Source organism: Sorex fumeus, unplaced genomic scaffold (assembly GCF_029834395.1).
Source record: "Sorex fumeus unplaced genomic scaffold, SorFum_2.1 ptg000036l, whole genome shotgun sequence".
NCBI classification, from domain to species: Eukaryota; Metazoa; Chordata; class Mammalia; order Eulipotyphla; family Soricidae; genus Sorex; species Sorex fumeus.
In genome coordinates, this window is record NW_026606093.1 from 22,419,149 (window position 1) to 22,438,543 (window position 19,395).

Genomic DNA, 19,395 nt, shown 5'->3' on the forward strand with positions numbered 1-19,395 from the left:
TTCCGCTTCCCGGCCCGGGCTGGGCTCTCCGGAGTCGGGGTCAGAGAGCGGGCGGGGCGGGACTTCCGGCTGGGTTCCCCGAGTCGATAGGCGGAGGACCACGCCGGGTTTGAAGTGTGGGGCGGGGCTACGGAGGCCCGGGCGGCCCTAAAAGAGCCGGAACGCGAGGGGCCTGCGGCGCCGGCTGGCAGAAGTGGGCGTGAGATGAGGTTTGAGTAGCATTGGGGGACCTGCTGGCAAAAAAAAGTAAGATGAAGGTGGAGGGATGGGTATTTGATCATTGTCTAATTGAAACCCAAACACAAAAATTTGTAAGTCTACAACTATACCTCATGATGTCTCACTAATAAAAATTTAAAAAAATAAAATAAAATAAACCAACAGAAAAAAAAATAGCAAACAATGCAGACCATGTCATGGAAAGAGATTGGCCGCAGAAAACCGTCAAGAATAGATAGAGAAGGTGAGACTGGGAGTTTGAGAGTGGAAGGGGTGTGAAAATCTAGATTCACCATCTCCCCTTACCAATTATCTAACTTTTTCCTCGGTTGTGAAGTGGGAATGCTAACAAGAAAGGTCAGTTGCTCTCCGGATGGAGAGCCAATCTGAGAGCCAACCCGTTACATCTGAGAAAGCTCTTTTGACAATGATAAAGCTGACTTAGATCGAGTTTGTAACTGATTAGGTACACAGATTTAAGCAACTGGTTAGGTTGCTGCATTCCCCCAGAGGATATTGGAGCCGAGCCACCTTGCAGTAATGGGTAATATGGCTGGGTCGACCAAGAATAGAAATAAGTACCAGGAGGTTTACTCCATGGCTTGGAGGCCAGCTGCACATGCTAGGGGAAAAGGCAGCTGAGATGGAGAAGGGAGCACCAAGTAAAGGGTGTTGGGAGGATCCTCCCAGGATGGGAGAAGCGTGCTGAAAGTAGACTATAGACCAAACATGATTGCCACTCAGTGTCTCTTTTGCAAACCACAGCACCCAAAGAGAGCGAACAGAGAGAAATGCCCTGCCACAGAGGCAGGGAGGGATGGGGAGGTTGGGGGGATAGAGGGTGGGAGGGATACTGGGATCAGTGGTGGTGGAGAATGGGCACTGGTGGAGGGATGGGTACCCCATCACTGTATAGCTGAAACCCAAGCACAAAAATTTGTAGGTCTACAACTGTACCTCCAGGTGTTTCACTAATAAAAATTTTTTTAAAAAATGACTGGGTCGAATGTCTGGGACAAAATTGAGGGTCTTAAGGGAGGCTAAAAGGCAGCCCAAGGGGGAGAGGGACTTACCACGAAGCTTACTGAAAACCAGATGAACATGTGAAGGTAGGCTGAAGGTCCCTCCCAGGAGAGAACGAGCTGAACCCATACTGCCCACAAGATCCCAGGACGGCCAGTCAACTCCAGGCCGAGAGCCCAGCAGAAACGGGAGTCCCGGAAGGAGGGTCGTCCAGGCCCCAAAGGATGAAGGGGAAGGTGTGGCTAGGGAGCAGAGGAGACAGCTCAGGGGAGCAGGCTGGGGGTAGCGGGGCAGGAGCAGAATGTCACGAGTGCAGAGAACTTGGAAGGTGAGCCAGAGTGGAAGAGAGAGGCACAGCATAGTTACAAATACTTATAGTTTTGATGAATGAAGTTGATGCATAGCTATGCTATTGAAGTACCCGAGACCCTTAGTACTGGCTTTAGGTCACTTCTAGTCTGCCTTTGTCTTCACCTACCAACTCTCTGCACTCTTCAGTAGTCTCAGTTCTGTATACCAAGACCAATGGTTTTCTGTCATTTGATACTGTCCATTCCCTTGTTTAGTTTCCCTGTGTAACACGTATGAATGAGATCATCCTGTCTTTGTTCTTTTCCCCTCTTGGTTTATGTTTCACATCACGGTAGATTTCATCTGCGGACATAGCTGCATAGTATTCCATTGTGTACATATACCAACTTGACCTTTTTTTTTTATTTTTATTAGTGAGACATCATGAGGTATAGTTGTAGACTTACAAATTTTTGTGCTTGGGTTTCAATTATACAATGATCAAATACCCATCCCTCCACCAGTGCCCATTTCCCACCACCATGAATCCCAGTATCCCTCCCCCCATCTCCCCCATCACACCCTGCCTCTGTGGCAGGGCATTCCCTTTTGTTTTCTCTGTCCTTTGGGGTGCTGTGTTTTGCAAAAGAGGCAATGGGTGGCAATCATGTTTGGTCTATTTTCTCTCTTTTAGATTGCACTTATTTTATAAGCATTTCAAACTCTTTCTATACCTTATAAAAATATAGAGGCAATAAGTTTAAAAGTCCCAACACTAGGAAATAAAATTATATTCTTAAGAAACATGTCAAACCTCTCTCTATAAATTAAGACAACGTAGGTCTTGTAATAACGTGAACTATTATCCACATAAATCATCATAATAAACAATTATATGTTCACATAATTTTATTTTAAAAAGCACTATAGCACTGTCATCCTGTTAATCATCGATTTGCTTGAGCAGGCGCCAGTAACGTCTCCATTTTCCCCAGCCCTGAGATTTTAGCATCGTAAACTTTATGCCCTCTCTCCGCAGATGTGGCACGCCAGTTGGATGTCCTTGGGAATAATGGTGACGCGCTTGGCGAGGATGGTGCAAAAGTCGGTATCCTCGAAGAGCCCCACCAGGTAGACCTCACACACCTCTTGCCGAGCCATGACAGCCGAGCTCTGGGAGCGCAGGTCAGTCTTGAAGTCCTGTGCGATCTCGCTCACCAGCCCCTGGAACAGCAGCTTGCAGATAGGCAGCTCGGTGCGTTTCTGATAGCGGCGAATCTTACGCAGCACCACAGTGCCAGGCCAGTAGCAGTGTGGCTTCTTCACGCCACCCATGGCTGGCATGCTCTTGTGGGCCATACCTTGGTGGCCAGCTGCTTGTGGGATGATCTCTAATTGTCCCTGCAGGTGGTCCCAGTCTAACGAATGTAAGCTCCTGGTGACTGGCCTGCTGTAACAATTTGCGCACTAACAACACGCACCTGCTTGCATCTCTGGGCAGTGCCTGGGGCATCTGCAGCCTCAGGTAGATCTCCTCAAGGTGGATGGAGTGCGCCCAGAGGTCGTTGAATAGCTGGCAGGGCAAGACCCCATCGCACAGGGTCTGTGCCAGGTCGAACACCTGCACCGAGTCCCAAGTCACTCAGTGGTTGGTGAACAGAGTCCTGCAGTGGATAAGCCACTGCGCGTGCTACTGTCACTGTTCCATGCTCGATGGTGCTGTGACTTGGCCCGGCCGGGGGAGGCAGTGATGCTGCGGCGGCCGCCACGGTTTTTCCTCACGTGGCTGATGCCATTCTGTCTTCATCCCACAAAGCAGCCGATGATGTCCAGCAGGAATCATGCGCAGAGTTCCAGCAAAGATCACACACGGAATTCCATGGCTGGCGTGCTGAGTCGCGCATCATCCAGAGCGAGATGGTGAGCCGGGTTCAGGACAGCGTGAGGGGCTTGACTGGCGGCTGCACCATCTGGCCTCTTGCCTCTCACAGCGGTAGGGCATTTGCCTTACAAGCGGCCAACATGGCCGACCCGAGTTCGATTCCTCCGCCCCTCTCGGAGAGCCCGGCAAGCTACTGAGAGTATTCGATATGCCAGACACAGTAACAACAAAGTCTCCAATGGAGACGTTACTGGGCCCGCTCGAGCAAATAAAAAAAAGACTTTAACAAAATCAGTATCCACTTATGATGCAAATGTAACATTTTAGAAAGAACTAATCATCTTCAATATGATAAAAAAAGTAACTATTCAGAACATCGACTTGTATCATGTAGGAATAATTTTTTTAAAAAGAGGGTACCACGGTAGAATTAAAATTGCCACCATTCATCAATGTGCTGGAGCAATAGCACAATGGGTAGGACATTTGCCTTGCACGTGGCCGACCTGGGTTCGATTCCTCTGTCCCTCTCAGAGAGCCGGCTAGTTACCGAGAATATCCCGCCCGCACGGCAGAGCTTGGTAAGCTCCCGGTGGTGTATTTGATATGCCAAAAAAAGTAACAACAAGTCTCACAATGGAAATGTTACTGGTGCCCACTCAAGCAAATCGATGAGCAATGGGAAGACAGTGCTACCATTCATCAATAATTAATCAAAAACTAACAAAATAATCCAGTATGGATAAGTGATTCAACAAGATCCGGAACCCAAAGATCAATATAGTAATTCTCTCTCTCTCTCTCTCTCTCTCTCTCTATATATATATATATATATATACATATATATATACACACACACATATATGTTGCTATTCTAATAAGGTTACTATATTTAAAATTTTATGTGTTCTCTGTATTTTAGTATATTTAACAGTTTATATGTATGTACATATCCATCTGTCATATCTACACATACATATATACCTATTTGTATTTTTAGAAAATATTTCTTTTAGCTTACATGGCCCAAAAACATTAGTTACAGAGGTTTGTTATCATTCAGATGCTATTTTCTCAAATATCAGAATACAGGGACAGGGGGCAGCCGAGTGGCTGAAGCTGAAAGAACCTTTGGAACATAGCTTTCTGGGAAGATAGAAATATTTTGCTGCTTTTGGACCACTCCTGGGTGATACTTAGGGTCTACTCCCCAGTGTCGGGTTCTGGGGTCTTTTCCACTGGTGCTTAGGAATCATGTGGTGCAAGAGATTGCGTCCTGGTCTCTTGCATGCAAAGCATGTGCTTCAGTCCTTTGAACGATCTCTGGTCCAGGAAGATAACATTTTATAGGAGGGCAATCAGTATTTATCTCAAAGTTGGGTTTGATGCACCTAATATCTTTAGTTCTTATCTGAGAATATTTTTATCCTGCCCTCAAATTTGAATGACAGTCTAGCATAGTAAAGGACTCTAGGTTGAAGGTTTTCTTCATTCCGTGCTCTAGATAGGTTATTCATTCCCTTCTTATCTGTATTCATGTGAGAGCTCTGGAGTAAATTTTGTATTGCATTCCTTGCATTTGAGGTTTTGTTTTTCTCTTGCCCATTTTTTAAGTAATGTCTCTCTCTCTGATTCTTTCCATTTTGATAACAGTATGTTTGGATGTTGTTATGTTTATTTTTCTTTGGTACTCGCTAGTCTGTGCACTTATTTCCCTCACACAACTGAGGAAGTTCATGGCTATCATATTTTCTACCACAATTTGTTCTCCATGTCTTCTTTTCTCTTCTTAAGGTATTCCATTTGCCTTGCACGCGGCTGACCCGGTCAGCCCTGGTTCTATTCCTCTGCTCCTCTCGGAGAGCTCAGCAAGCTACCGAGAGTATCTCTCCCGCACAGCAAAGCCTGGCAAACTACCAGTGACGTATTCGATATGCCAAACACAGTAACAACAAAGTCTCCAATGGAGACGTTACTGGGCCCGCTCGAGGAAATCGATGAACAACTGGAGGACAGTGACGGTGACAGTATTATCTACTAAATATCTTATATTTTTCTCCATTTTTAAAATTCTCCTTTTTATTTTCTCTTCTTTATTTTGGGGGGGGATCTTTTGTTGGTTTTTTTGCGAGAGAGGAGGGGTGACACCCAGCAATGCTCAAAGGTTACTCCTAGCTCTGCATTCAGGAATTACTCCTGGCAATGCTTGGGGGACCTAATGGGATGTTGGAGTACAAACTCAGGTCAGCAGCATACAAGGCAAATGCCCTACCCTCTGTACTTTCACTCCAGCCCTAATCCTCCTCTTCTTTTTTGTTGATATTCTATATATTGTCTCCAAATACAGATTTGATTTTCAGCTTCAGCAATTCTATTGCTGTGACACACTACTGTATTCCTTAGTTATTTCAATTCTAATTGAATGAATTCTTTTATGGTTTGCATCAATTTTTCTTTAATATGAGTGAATCTCTCATCAAATGCTTTATTTCAGTTACTATTTGAAGAGACCACTCAGGTTCATCCTCAGGTAGTGTCGAGTTTTTTATAAACTTGATGACTTACGTGGCTTCTGTCTTTCCATCTACTGAAGTCAATGAATTCTTTTGTTTTCTCTTTACTGCTAATGACTAATACTGGGCTGGAGCGATAGCACAGCGGTAGGGTGTTTGCCTTACAAGCGGCCAACATGGCCGACCCAAGTTCGATTCCTCCGCCCCTCTCGAAGAGCCTGGCAAGCTACCGAGAGTATCTTGCCCTCACGGCAGAGCCTGGCAAGCTCCCCGTGATGTATTCGATATGCCAGGCACAGTAACAACAAGTCTCACGATGGAGACGTTACTGGGCCCGCTCGAACAAATCGATGAACAACAGGAGGACCGTGACCATGACCGTGACTAATACTAGAGAAGGAAATTCAAATTCCAGATGGTCTGAACAGTAGTAAGTATATTGTTCACTATGTCAGGCTACTAATTATGCTTCTGTTGATGTCTGATGACTGCCACTGCTTCCTTGTGAGGAATTTTTGACAGGAGAGACAGGAATGGAAGTATGTCACATAGTTTCTTAGTGGAATTTTTTTTTTTTTTGGAAGCTGCATCTACAGTGATACCTGTCAATTCACAGTAAGAAGTTCAAGTGTGTTGGGTAAGTGAGAATAATAGGTGTGCAGGTACATATGCAGGCTTGGGGTGTCGATGTGAGCCTGCAGTGACTAAGAAGTTTGGGTGTAGAGGCTGCTGGGATCCGGGTGGAAGGAAGGGGAATCTACTTAAGGTTCCTTAAAAGGCACTGGGAAGAGCACTTAGGATATCAATCTCACCTGAATGATGAAGCAAGCAGAGGTATGAATGTATGCTACAACTTCTTTATCCACTCTATGTCACTGGACATCTTTCCTTTTCATATTTAGAGTTGCAATGAACGTAAATATGCATTTATCTTTTCATTTTTTTTGTTTTTAAAGTCAATGCCAAGAATTAGAATAACTGAGTCTAATTATGTAGCTCTATTCTTAGATTTTAAAAAAGTCTCCACGCGATTTCTATACTATAGAGGTTGAACCAGATGACTTCCCCACTAACTGTGAGAGTTCCCTTTTTACCATATCCCTGCCAATACTGGTTGTATACAGTCCTTTTTTGATAAATGCCCTTCTCACAGTACGAAATGATATCATGGGCATTCTTATTTGTATTTCACTGATAAGTGACATTGAACCCTTTTTCATATGCCTATGTCTACTAGCTGTACATATTTTCTTCAAGTACATGTCCGTTTAAATTCCTCTCCACATCTTTTAATAAGGTTATCCCCTCTTCCCTGCCCCCCAGTTTTGTGAATTATTTTTGTATATCCCCAGTATCTTTATCTGCTGCCTTGTATGTAAATATTGTCTTTCATGTGGTAGGATGTCTTTTGTCTAAGTTACTTATGCCATGTGAAATCTTTTTGTTATCTTTGCCAAATAATCAAATCATTGAAGATACAGTCCATAACCTGGATAGTTTTTCCTATATTTTCTTCAGTGTGTTTTATGGATTATGATTTAATTTTGAGGTCTTTAAATTTATCTTGTGTGTTAGATACTAATCAAGTTTCATATATTTTGGCTTTATAGTATTACCACACAATTTGCTATAATAGCTATAAATTAAAGTTAGGAAATACAATACTCCCCATTTTTTTCTCAGAATATCTTGTTATTGAAGGAATTTTATAATTATACATAAATTTTACTAGTATTTTCTCTAATTTTGAAGAATGTTTGAATTTTGATGGGAGTTGCATTGAATCTGTTCATAATAGAGCAACGATGATTGCAAATTATGGGGGGATCGGCGCCCCTTCTGGCACAGTCCTTTGCCTCTGAGGTAATGTCTTCAAAGCTCTTTTACCACAAAGAGGGTCCCCGGATGTGTGATAAACAGGGCAGCAATACTGAGATGTCTGGGGAGCAATGACAGTGGGGGATCCAACAGCCTAAAATTTAAAAAAAAAAACACTTTCAAATGTTTGCTTCTTTCATTTGAAAATGAAAAGTGGAGACCGTGAACAAGTGGCCTATATATTTTTAGTGATTCAGGGTGTTATAAGTAAGTAAGTAAGTAAGTAAGTAAGTAAGTAAAGGCCCTCCCGTTGATCATCGATTTGCTCGAGCAGGCCCAGTAACGTCTCCATTGGAGACTTTGTTGTTACTGTGTCTGGCATATCGAATACGTCACGGGGAGCTTGCCAGGCTCTGCCGCGCGGGCGAGATACTCTTGGTAGCTTGCAGGGCTCTCCGAGAGGGGCGGAGGAATCGAACTCGGGTCGGCCACGTTGGCTGCGTGCAAGGCAAACGCCCTACCCGCTGTGCTATCGCTTCCAGCCCTTAGGGTGTTATATGATTGATTTTTGTTTGTTTTGCATTCAATTTCAATTTGTTAACATTATAAAGTCAAGAATTTGATAGATTTTATTAAACCCATTATTAAAATTTTTGAAGTTTTACTTTGTTTATTAAAGGATTTGATACTGATGCAGATGAGGCAGAAGCAGCAGCAGTGAGTCTCTGTGTTCGTTCGTGATTCCCAGGATCCTCAATCTTTTCAAAAATGAAAATATTGAATAATCAAGATGCTCAAACTCGGAGTTGAAAAGTAGAAAAATTTATTGAAAAGTAGAAGAGAAAATAAATGGAGCTTCCCTAGTGGGGAAGAACTTCACTGTCACTGTTCTCCCGTTGTTCATCGATTTGCTTGAGCGGGCCCAGTAACATTGTGAGACTTGTTACTGAGTGGGGAAGAACTTAGTATAGAGTTAAGTTAAAAGTGAGGGGTCTTGTATAGGCCCTGTTAAGTGCCCTTTGCATCAATCAGCAAGTATCACAGAGAATTTAGGAAATCTGCAGGGTGGTCTGGCTGGTTTGTCTTTCTGGTCAACTGCCTCAAGTATTGTTCATTGTCTTAGTCTTGTGACTCCTAGTTCTGGGACAGAATAATATGGTCCTGGGAACTCCAGGAATGTTAAAGATAGGGCCTTGGGAATGAGGTGTGGTAGGTCATTGGGGAAAATGGAACTGCTGGCGAGGGGAAACTGTGGGCTCCCCTCTTGTTGGCAAGGGGAAACTGAGGCTTCCTCTTTCAGTTTCACCCTCCAAGTCTGTGCTCACCAATCTGAATGCCCTATAAAATCCTATATTATTGGGGTCTTATGGAGGTTTCCTCATATAGGAATGATCAATTATTAATTTCTACCTCTTCTCTCACTGGAGGATGAGGGGGTGGGGAGATCTGAAAATTCTAAGCTCCAAATCCTATCTTACAACTTTTTCCTTCTCAATCCCTGTCCAGCTTACTTTCTGGTTAACAGCACTCAAACTCACTTTTTTTAGAACAAAAGATACTGAATGTGCAAAGTTTTAGAAACCCTAAGTCAAGAACTGAATCAAAGATAAATATTAGAACTGATGTTTCTAGTGTTCCTTTATCTTAAGAAATAGAAGGGTTTTAGAAGCTCTGTGCTAAGAACTAGATGAAATTTTTAGCAAGGAACAGCACCAAAGAGAACGAACAAAAACACAGCATTCTCAAAGGCAGTAGACTAACTCTAATGAGGACTGTTTCAGATTTTTTTTTTGCTTTTTGGGTCACACCAGGCGATGCACAGGGGTTACTCCTGGCTCTGCACTCAGGAATTACTCCTAGCAGTGCTCAGGGGACCATATGGGATGCTGGGAATCGAACCCGGGTCAGCCACGTGCAAGGCAAATGCCCTACCCTCTGTGCTATCACTCCAGCTCCTGTTTTAGATTCTTAATTGAAATAATTCAGCTTCATCAAACTTCCATCAATAATGCAGGGGACCGAAGTACAGTGGGAAGAGTATTTGTTTGCCTTACACGTGACCAATCTGGGTTCAATCCTCAGCATCCCATATGGTCTCCCAAGCACTGCCAGGAGTAATTTCTGAGTGTAGAACCTGGAGTAACCCTTGAGCATTGCTGGATATGGCCCCAAAACATATTAACCAAAAAAAATGCATGGAGGGAAAAAACACTGGACTGTAGTAGTCATTGGGATTGGGGAAGGCTCATGGGCACTTTGGTAAAAGGGGTGAGCAGTATCTTTGTACATCAGTACTAGAAACTTGAACACTATTGTAACCTTACCACCTAAGTTATAATTTTAAATACATATAAGTATACACTGATGGGATTACATGGCGCTGTGGGGGGCAGTTGGTGGGTGTGACACCTGCCTACTGGAAGATGAAGGATCTGGGTGGAGGATGCTCAGCCCCGATCCAAGCAGGCTTGGAGATCTCAGCCCTGGGACCCACATGCCTTTGTTCCTCTGCCAGTACCTTCATGCATGTGGAGAGTGGTCTCAGCATGGTGGTGGCTGGTTCTGGAGGTCTTCGGCTGCTGGGGCTGTGCTCGGGGAAGGAAGGGAAACTCAACCCGCCCCCCTCCAAGGGGCCCCGGCGAGGACAGCCAGTTGTGGGGGCAGGAGACTCTGCGCTGTTCTCTTCCAGGATCTGGGTTTTATAGTCTCTGGGTCTTGGCCATTGATGGGATTACACGGCGCAAGGGTAGGGTGGGGGAGGCGCTGCGGGGGGGCAGTTGGTGGGTGTGACCCCCTGCCTACTGGAAGATGGAGGATCTGGATGGAGAATGCTCAGCCCCGATCCGAGTAGGTTTGGAGATCTCATCGCAGGCCCTGCATGCCTTTGTTTCTCTGCCAGTACCTTCATGCGTGTGGAGAGTGGTCTCAGCATGGTTGTGTCTGGTTCTGGAAGTCTTTGGCTACGGGGCTCTGCTCAGGGTGGGGAGGGAAACTCAACCCGCCCCCCTCCAAGGGGCCCCAGCGAGGACAGCCAGGTGCGGGGGCAAGAGACTCTGTGCTGTTCTTCCATGTAATCCCATCAACGGCCAATACCCAGAGACTATAAAACCCAGATCCCAGAAGTGCACGGCCGCATTTGCAGCCGCACGATGCTTTGGACAACCTAGCAGGCTACCCAATGTAACCTGCCCACACGGCAGAGTCTGGCAAACTCCCCGTGGCGTACCCAATATGCCAAATACCAGTAACAATGATGGGTCTCATTCTCCTAACCCTGAAAGAGCCTTGAATATGGCACTTTTTAAAATCTCAGGGCTAGGATGAAGGAGACTTTACTGGTGCCTGCTCAAGGCAATCAAACAACAGGATCATCATGATCATGATAAGTATGTCACTGTCACTGTCCTCCCGTTGTTCATCGATTTGCTTGAGCGGGCCCAGTAACGTCTCCACCATGAGACTTGTTGTTACTGTGTTTTGGCGTATCGAATACTTTATGAGGAGCTTGCCAGGCTTTGCCTTGCAGGCGAGATACTCTCGGTAGTTTGCCGGGCTCTCTGAGAGGGGCGGAGGAATCGAACTCGGGTTGGCCATGTCGGCTGCGTGCAAGGCAAACGCCCTACCCGCTGTGCTATCGCTCCAGCCCCAAGTATACATACGTCTATATCATTAACCATACATATGTATTTTTTAAGTCAGGAAACATCAATGTATTCTTTTGATTAATCTCATCTGTTCAATTCCAGAATAGATTAATAGAACTTACTTGGTAGTGAGGTAAGATATTTAATTTCAACTCATCACTCCCTATACCCAGAGTGAAACTGGGTTTTCATAATTCGCTCATTGAACAGTTTTCAGTGTGACATGCATGCCTATCTCTCCTGGTCTCTATGTTTTCTTACTTTCAAAGTATCAATTCTTTGACTGATAGGAGATAATTAGGAATTCCTACAATAAGTGCTAGGGAGCACTTATATTTTAAAAAAAAAAATAGGCTAAACAACATCCACTTGGCATTCTATTTATTGTAAAACCTTATCATATATTTCATAAGGCTTGTCAGATAAAAATGTTTTGTCCAAGTTCAGGGGCTGCTATTTTCCCTTGCTTCATGAAAGCATCTATTGGCAGGCCTTTGATCTTCCTAAGCCATGCCGTTCTGCTGGCTTTTTCTGGACTGATTTTTCCAGTGGTCTTTGTTGCCTGATATTCCTTCAGTTTGGCTTCCCTGTACTCATTCTCCTCCTTCACAGTAAGCAACATGAACTCGGTGTTCATTCTAAATGGATCAAGGGGTGGGTAGAAGTGAGGCTTTTCTTTCTTGAGAGACAGGGTCACTGTGCTACCTGGTGGAACCAGCATCCGACTTGGTTTAATGACCTGCATACTAGTTAAGGGCCTATAGCTGCCTCCTGTCCTATCAGTTGAGCTTATTGTCTGATCTTTACCCTTTAAGTCACCAGCGAATGTAGAGTGAATAATCATGGGCTGGGGTATGCTGGACTGGATTTGGGGACTGTGCAAAGATTTCTTCAAATTTGGCTTCAGTTTCTGGATTTCAAGAGGCATATTTGTTTGTTTCACATGTGTGGGAAGGTAACTACTTCTTAATCGATCAACTTCAGGTTGTACTGATTTTCCTTTGAAGCTCAGAACCTTTCTTGAGTATGAAATTGAAGGTCCCGAGGCACCAGTGGGTTGGCTGTGGGAATGATGGGGATAGGCAGATGTCCCTGCATTACGGGCTTTCTGCAGGGCATTAATGGTCAGGAGGAAGCGGTCAGGAGTCATAGGGATTTTCCAGGACTTTTTCGTTGGTATTTCTAGTTGTTCTTGGTTTTGTTCTTTCTCCCCATCATCTGGTTTTATGAAAAGAAAAGAAAGAAAATAAGAACAAATCATTGTTACGTGAAAATGTTAATTTCTTTGTGAAAGTTGAATTCGTTCTGATATAAAACCTTAGGTCTTTGTTGTCCAATAGGCATATCAGTATGTAGAAAGGCAGAAACTTTCTACAGCAGGAGAAAGTATGGCATATTCAATACAATTTTTAATGAATGTGCTCATGTTTGTGTGAAAATGTATACTAACCTCTAGATATGTTTTGAGGAAACATATAATCCCAGTGTTTCATACATTTTTAAAATATGGGAAAGACACACATTTATGATTCAGATAAACTAGACCTCGGTAATTTATAATAATATACTTTTATTCTTAATAAAAATTGTATCACCCAGTTTAAGCTTCATTTCATTATTTGACTCAGAGTGAACTTTCCCCAAAATCAAGCCTGTCTTTGAAAAATGGAATATCACAACACAACTAAATTCCTACATAGGAATCCCCAAAATGTTTTGAAAAGATGCAGCAAATCCACTAACAAGGACAAGGGATTCATTCTGGTATACTACATGTAGTAAAATCCTTCAATGTGCATATGACACTTGAGTTAAAAACAGTATCTTCCTTGTATAACTGAAACCCAAGCACAAAAGTTTATAAGTCTATAACTGTACCTCATGGTGTTTCACTAATAAAAAAAAATTTTTAAAAATAAAAACAGTATCTTCACAGGTGAGCAAGTCTGTATCTCACTCATTTGGGCTTTTTTCAATCCTTATAATATTCCACAGATAAACTGAAAGTATTTTCCCAATTTTTCGTTCTTATCACTTGATCACTTGACATCCCATTACTCATCGATTTGCTCGAGCTAGTGCCAGTAACATCTCCATTCGTCCCTGTCACGTGCTAATGTAGCCCAATGGCGTCTGCTCGTTTTAGGAACATGAAGAGCCTCAAACCGATCGTTCAGAGTCTTGATGAAGAAGTCTGACCATCTCATAGTGGGCAGCCATGTGATCTTTTGACATCCCGTGGAATCCAGTCGGTAATGGCTCTAGTCCAGCAGTCATCTCCAAATCTCATTACGTGTCCAGCCCATCTGATTTTCGACGCCTTGGCAAAAGAGACAGCATCCGTGATTCTTGACTGTCAACGGAGGTCAGAACTCCGGATTCTTTCTCTCATTTGAGTGAAATGTGATACTCCAAGCATAGCTTTTTCCATTCCTCTTTGAGAGCTCAGTTCAGTTCTTATAATAACTCACATTAACTGAAAGCACATTCTATTTTACAAAAAAAAAGGTTAACTGAGTCTTGAAAAGCTAAAATCAATTATCTAGTCTGACATAGAAATTAAAAGTCTAAATCCCAAGCTATACCAGCATATAACTAAAAGAGAACATACAGCAACAAGTTAAGAAAATGAAACATTAAAAAAAAAAAGAAAATGAAACATTTGTATTATGTACATAATTTTTCTTAGCCAGATTGGTTTTACCCTAAAATATTTGGGCATGTAAGACTGAAATGAAACTTTAAATGTCTCCCTGACTGCTACTTTGTACATTGTATTTTATTCGAACAAAACTAAATAAATTGAGATGTCTAAGCCTCTCCCACATTATTCCAGACTCAGAATAAATTCATCTTCATAAATCTATGTATGCATTTGTTTATGTGTAAAAAACATATTTATGTAGTATCATGATTTATTCATTTTTCATATATTTTGGATCTCTTCCTAAGTCAATACATAAGATGCAGCCTCATGATGCAATTCTTAGTCATAATTATATTCCAGAATGTGAATTTCTCATTGGCTTCTTAGTCATTGCCTAATGATGGAAATTTATTTTGCTGATAGTCTTAAAGAAATGCAAAACCATTTTAAGTTTATATAAGCAAGAAAATGATAGTTAACTTATAATCAGAGTTGGCATAGTTTAAATGACAACAATGATAATATCTTTCTAGATTAAAATTCAATTTTCCAGGGAGCTCAGATAGAGAAGGGAACACCAAATAAAGGTGTTGGGAGGATCCTCCCAGGATGGGAGAAGCATGCTGAAAGTAGACTATAGACCAAACATGATTGTCACCCATTGCCTCTTTTGCAAACCACAACACCCAATAAGAGAGAGAGAACAAAAGGGAATGCCCTGCCACAGAGGCAGGGTGGGATGTGGGGGATGAGGGTAGGAGGGATACTGGGATCCGTGGTGGTGGGAAATAGGCACTGGAGGAGGGATGGGTATTTGATCATTGTATAATTGAAACCCAAACACAAAAATTTGTAAGTCTGCAACTGTACCTCATGATGTCTCACTAATTAAAAAAATTTTTTTAAAAATTCAATTTTCCTTTGACTTAACCATGCACTCTTGGAGATGTACTTATTCATACAGATAAAGGTACATATAAGGATACCCATTGTTAGTATATTCCTCCTAACATTTTATTGCTGAAGCTAGATTTGAGTTGAAGCTCATCTTCTGCAGGGAATTCAGTCGAAGAAAACACTGTTATTGAAAGGAATTTTGAATGTTAATCTAAGTCTCTCAACTACAATGAGAGAGCATGCCAATTCGAATGTGCAGCAACTCTTCTTAAAATCCCCTTCCCAAGTTTTCTATCTTATCTCTCCGTTCATATAAATAACTTCTACCACAAATCTATCCTCTCACCCATGAAATCCCCTAAAATACTTTCTAAAACTAACCTAGGTTGTGCCTTCTTCTATCGACTTTGTGTCTTACTTGGATTCATGATAGAACAACCCAAGAAGGAGGAAGCTAAATGTCAGGCCTTGATACCAAAACTGAAAAGTCAGAGGAATGCAGAGATGGTACAGAGATTAAGCACTTTGGTGGCTGCCTATGGCTTGATCACTGGTACCACCTGTCTTCCCCTGAACAGAGCCAGGAGTAAGCTCTGAGCACCACAGTTATAGCCCATCCACCTGGCTGCCCAAAAATTGCCTGAAAACTCATCCTTGTGAAGAGTTAGTAAAGGAGTAAAAATCCAGTTATCTTACAAGAAGATAAATGTCATTCTGAATTATCAAAGGTAAACATAGAAAGAGAAAAAGGAGGTAGGGAGAGAGAGGACCTTGTAATTGAGTAAAAAAAAAAATATGTATTACCATTCATCTTACTGACTTCAGTGAATTTTCTTTCTGACTTCTCTTGCCAAGCATTCATTGTTTTCTTAGCAACACTACTTTTTATCTTCTTGCCTTCTGCTTGGGATATTTGGGTCTTCCTTTTAGTTTTACTTGCCTCTGTTAATGGTGTTAAAATTGAGAAAAAAATTTAATAGTAATTATATAATTCATTAAGTCTGAATAATGGAGGCATAGAATGTAATTAATTTTTAACCATTGTCCCCTTATTGTTTTATTGTTTGTTTATATGGAACAAGGTAGTCACTTACATCCCAAGGTTCTAAGTCATCCTCTGACTTCCCTCCTATTCACTGTTCAACTCATTCTCAAATTTGTAGCCTTATCACAAATTCTCAAGTCTTCTCACAAAAAAATATCCATTTGAGTTGTAACATGGGATGATCTATCAAAGTTCTCTATTTTCACCTATCCTATACAGGAACGATGAAAGGAAGGAGTCTGGCTATTCTACCCACCAGATGATGTTCTTTCTACTTGTCATATAAGTAGCTTGAGTCATGCCACACATAACCGCCTTCTGTACAGGCACTTAAATTCACATGTATCTACTCAATAAATTCCAATTACTATCACTTAGGGATCTGATATAATATGCATAAAACATTCTTCCACAATGTATTCTCCCTCCTACAAAAAGAGCCATGCACGTTAAGTCTTTGGGTTTGGGGTGGAAGAGGCTAGTACTATCTCCTTTACAAAGATTCTAACATATTTAAAACCCTGGGCCATGTAGTTCAGGAGATACCCATAAACTGGATAATAAACTGAGTTGTTGGACAGAATCGTTCTTAAAGTTAAGACTCAGATAAAGAAATCATTGAGCAAAATAGCCTGCAAAGAAAATAGGCCTGGCACTTTCTTCCCTGCTCTACTGCTACTTTTAAGAATATCTGATTCAGCTCCTTTACCTGCCTGTATCCCGGAAGTAATCTGGACAATTCGGGTCTTGTGAGGTTTACTCGAGAATAACTCTGGTGCCAAAATATATTTACTAGACATGGAGTCTTTCATGCTGTTGCCCTGAGTGCTGGATTTGGAGGGAATCTCTGAGAGGCCATTTTCTTCCTTGTCCTCCTCTCTATCCTTCTTCTGTTTGACCCGGTCTGTAGAGTACTGCCACTTTATATTCTCAAACTGGAATAAGAGAACATTGCTCTCTGTGTTGATCACCATCCTGGAACCAAAACAAGAAGATTGCCCACCACAAGAGAAATTGGAGGCCTTTGCTATACATTTCAACATGGGGCCAAGGAAACAGTGCCCAGTAAATGACTGCACAGACAGTTTGTTGGAAAGTAAAGTAGCTCAGGTTATTAGCTCTATTTTATTTTATTTATTACAAGTAAATGTGAGTAGAGTACATAGTACTTTTCTTCTTGCATTGAAATATTTTTAAATTTGTATTGGTTGATGAAGTAAGTGCCTTGTGCATTTAAGGCAGAAGGCCTAGGTACTCAGCACACAGATGGTATTAAATTCATTCATTTTAAATCATAGTACCCAAACACTATGTTTTGATTACCATGATGAGAATAAAGAAATATGGTTCAAGATGTCTCATGTGAGCTGTGGTCAAATTTAAAGGTTAATTCTATTTGTATATTTTTTCACACTATCACAGTGTATCTAGCATATAATTTACACTATACACTAGTATTCTATAAGCAGTTTATGTGTGGTTCTCGTTTCTGTAAACTCACCTGCTTAATTCTGCCTCTGTGGACAGTGGGCCCACTAGTTGTGCAATCATTCATTCTCCTGTAAGTTCCTGTACTTAGGAGAGAGCTGGTAGTGCTGAATGCATGGTCAGAAAGCAAGAAATGGCTGCGTATTTACAAAGTTTAGGTCTTTACTGTGACTTTACTGCATTCATTGTGTGCTTTGAAATAACATTCAGAACAAAATGAGAGTAATTTTGTACAAAGTTCAATTAGTCCCCCCCCCCCCATGTTCTCATACGACAGTCAAATTTGGCAAGGAACACTGCCACTCTGTCCCACTGCCCAAAAATTTAGGATTAATAATCCAGAGGAGACAGAAGTCACCCAGATAGTCATTTCTGTGACCTCCACACCTACCACCCACCTGTTTCCCTGAATAAAGAAGGACAGCACAGGATCACCTCTGCCATTAACTTTTATCACCTTCAGACAGTTCCCATTTAGGAAATTGTAAATACGAATCTTGCCATCTGCACAGGCACTGATGACTCGAAGAAAGAGAAGAACCACATGGAGGACCTCCCTGGAAGGGAACAAAGCAATGAACAGTACTCATTTTCTAATCAACTGCTTGAGTTTTCTTGTAACTTACTCAGTTTATGTTATTTTTATATAAAATATAAAGGAGGGCATGACCTTAAAGTGATCTTTACTATTTTTAAAGGATATAAACTATTAACCCTTATGACATAGTTATAAACTTTCCCCCAATTCTGCAGTTATTTATCCTGAAATTTCGTCACAAAGGAGCAACATTCAGGGCCTTTTGATTGTTTGGTTGTTGGAGGTTTGGTGCAAGTGGAGAGGGCAGGATGGGAGGGTTGGGAACTCTCTTTATATATCATCATAGATTATTGGTTTTGGTATTTTTTGTTTGCTTTGGGGGGGTTGTTTTGGAGTCACACCTGGTAATCGTGCTCAAGGGCTACTCCTGACTCTGTACTCGGTCACTACTTCTGGAAGTGCTCAGTGTACCATATAGGATGCCAGGTATGGAACCAGGTCAGGCATGTGGAAAGCAAATATTCTGCCTATTACACTACCTCTCCAGCCTCCATCATCATTTTTTTTCTTGCAATTTGATTCCTAGAAATGAACTTCCCCAAGTCATGATGAGAATTATTTGATGTTTTCATTTCTTTACTAGTAGAGTTACTTATAGTAAAGAAAGAAAAATACAAGAGGGAAAAATGTTCATCTTTGTATCAAGCAAAGCATTGGTACTTGAGCAGTTTTTTTTTTTTTGGTGTCATAAGTTAAGTGGTTTTCATTCTTTCATTGAAACATCCCCAAAAATACTAGAGTACTCAGAGATGAGATTTATGAGTTCCCTCATGATAGTCAGCAGGAAAAGAAAGGCAATGAGAAGACTTAAAAAATGTTACCAATAAAATCTTCCCTACAACAGGCGGAGCCAAATTGAACTCTAAATATGTAGAGTATTCAATTCTGAGAAGTATAATTACCCCAATTACATTAATTGGATCAATCAGTTTTAATTTAAAACAGATTTAAGTTTTATACTATTTGTTAGATCTTATATGCAAAGAAAATGCCTACCATCTTTACTTTCAGTCCATCCATGGCTTAGATCATGTGCCACCTTCTCCGTATAACTATTCGTTATTTCCATTTTTTCTTCTGACTTATACACATATAGATAAAATTTAAGTAGACTGTAAGACCCTTTGGGGGCAACCTATGCCTTATTGTCTTTGCATGTTCAGCACCTAATACAGTGCCTAGCCAATAACAGATTTTCAATAAATATTTCTTGGAGACATGACCATCCTTTTTCAAAGCCCTATCCATTAGCCAAAAAGAAATATCAAAATTAAATATACAAAAATACTAAAAAAGACATATTAGAGTCCTTAAAATATAGGCGCATGCT

General features: G+C 41.6%; 1 protein-coding gene across 1 annotated transcript in view; it reads right to left on the reverse strand.

The window, feature by feature from the left end:
• Positions 1 to 11,808: 11,808 nt before the first annotated feature.
• FBXW10B (F-box and WD repeat domain containing 10B) overlaps positions 11,809 to 19,395 on the reverse strand; it is a 40,028-nt gene continuing 32,441 nt past the window's right edge. Inside the window, 3 exon segments of the mRNA XM_056117783.1 lie at positions 11,809 to 12,608; positions 16,689 to 16,954; positions 17,866 to 18,024. Coding sequence (XP_055973758.1) covers positions 11,809 to 12,608; positions 16,689 to 16,954; positions 17,866 to 18,024 — 1,225 coding nt within the window.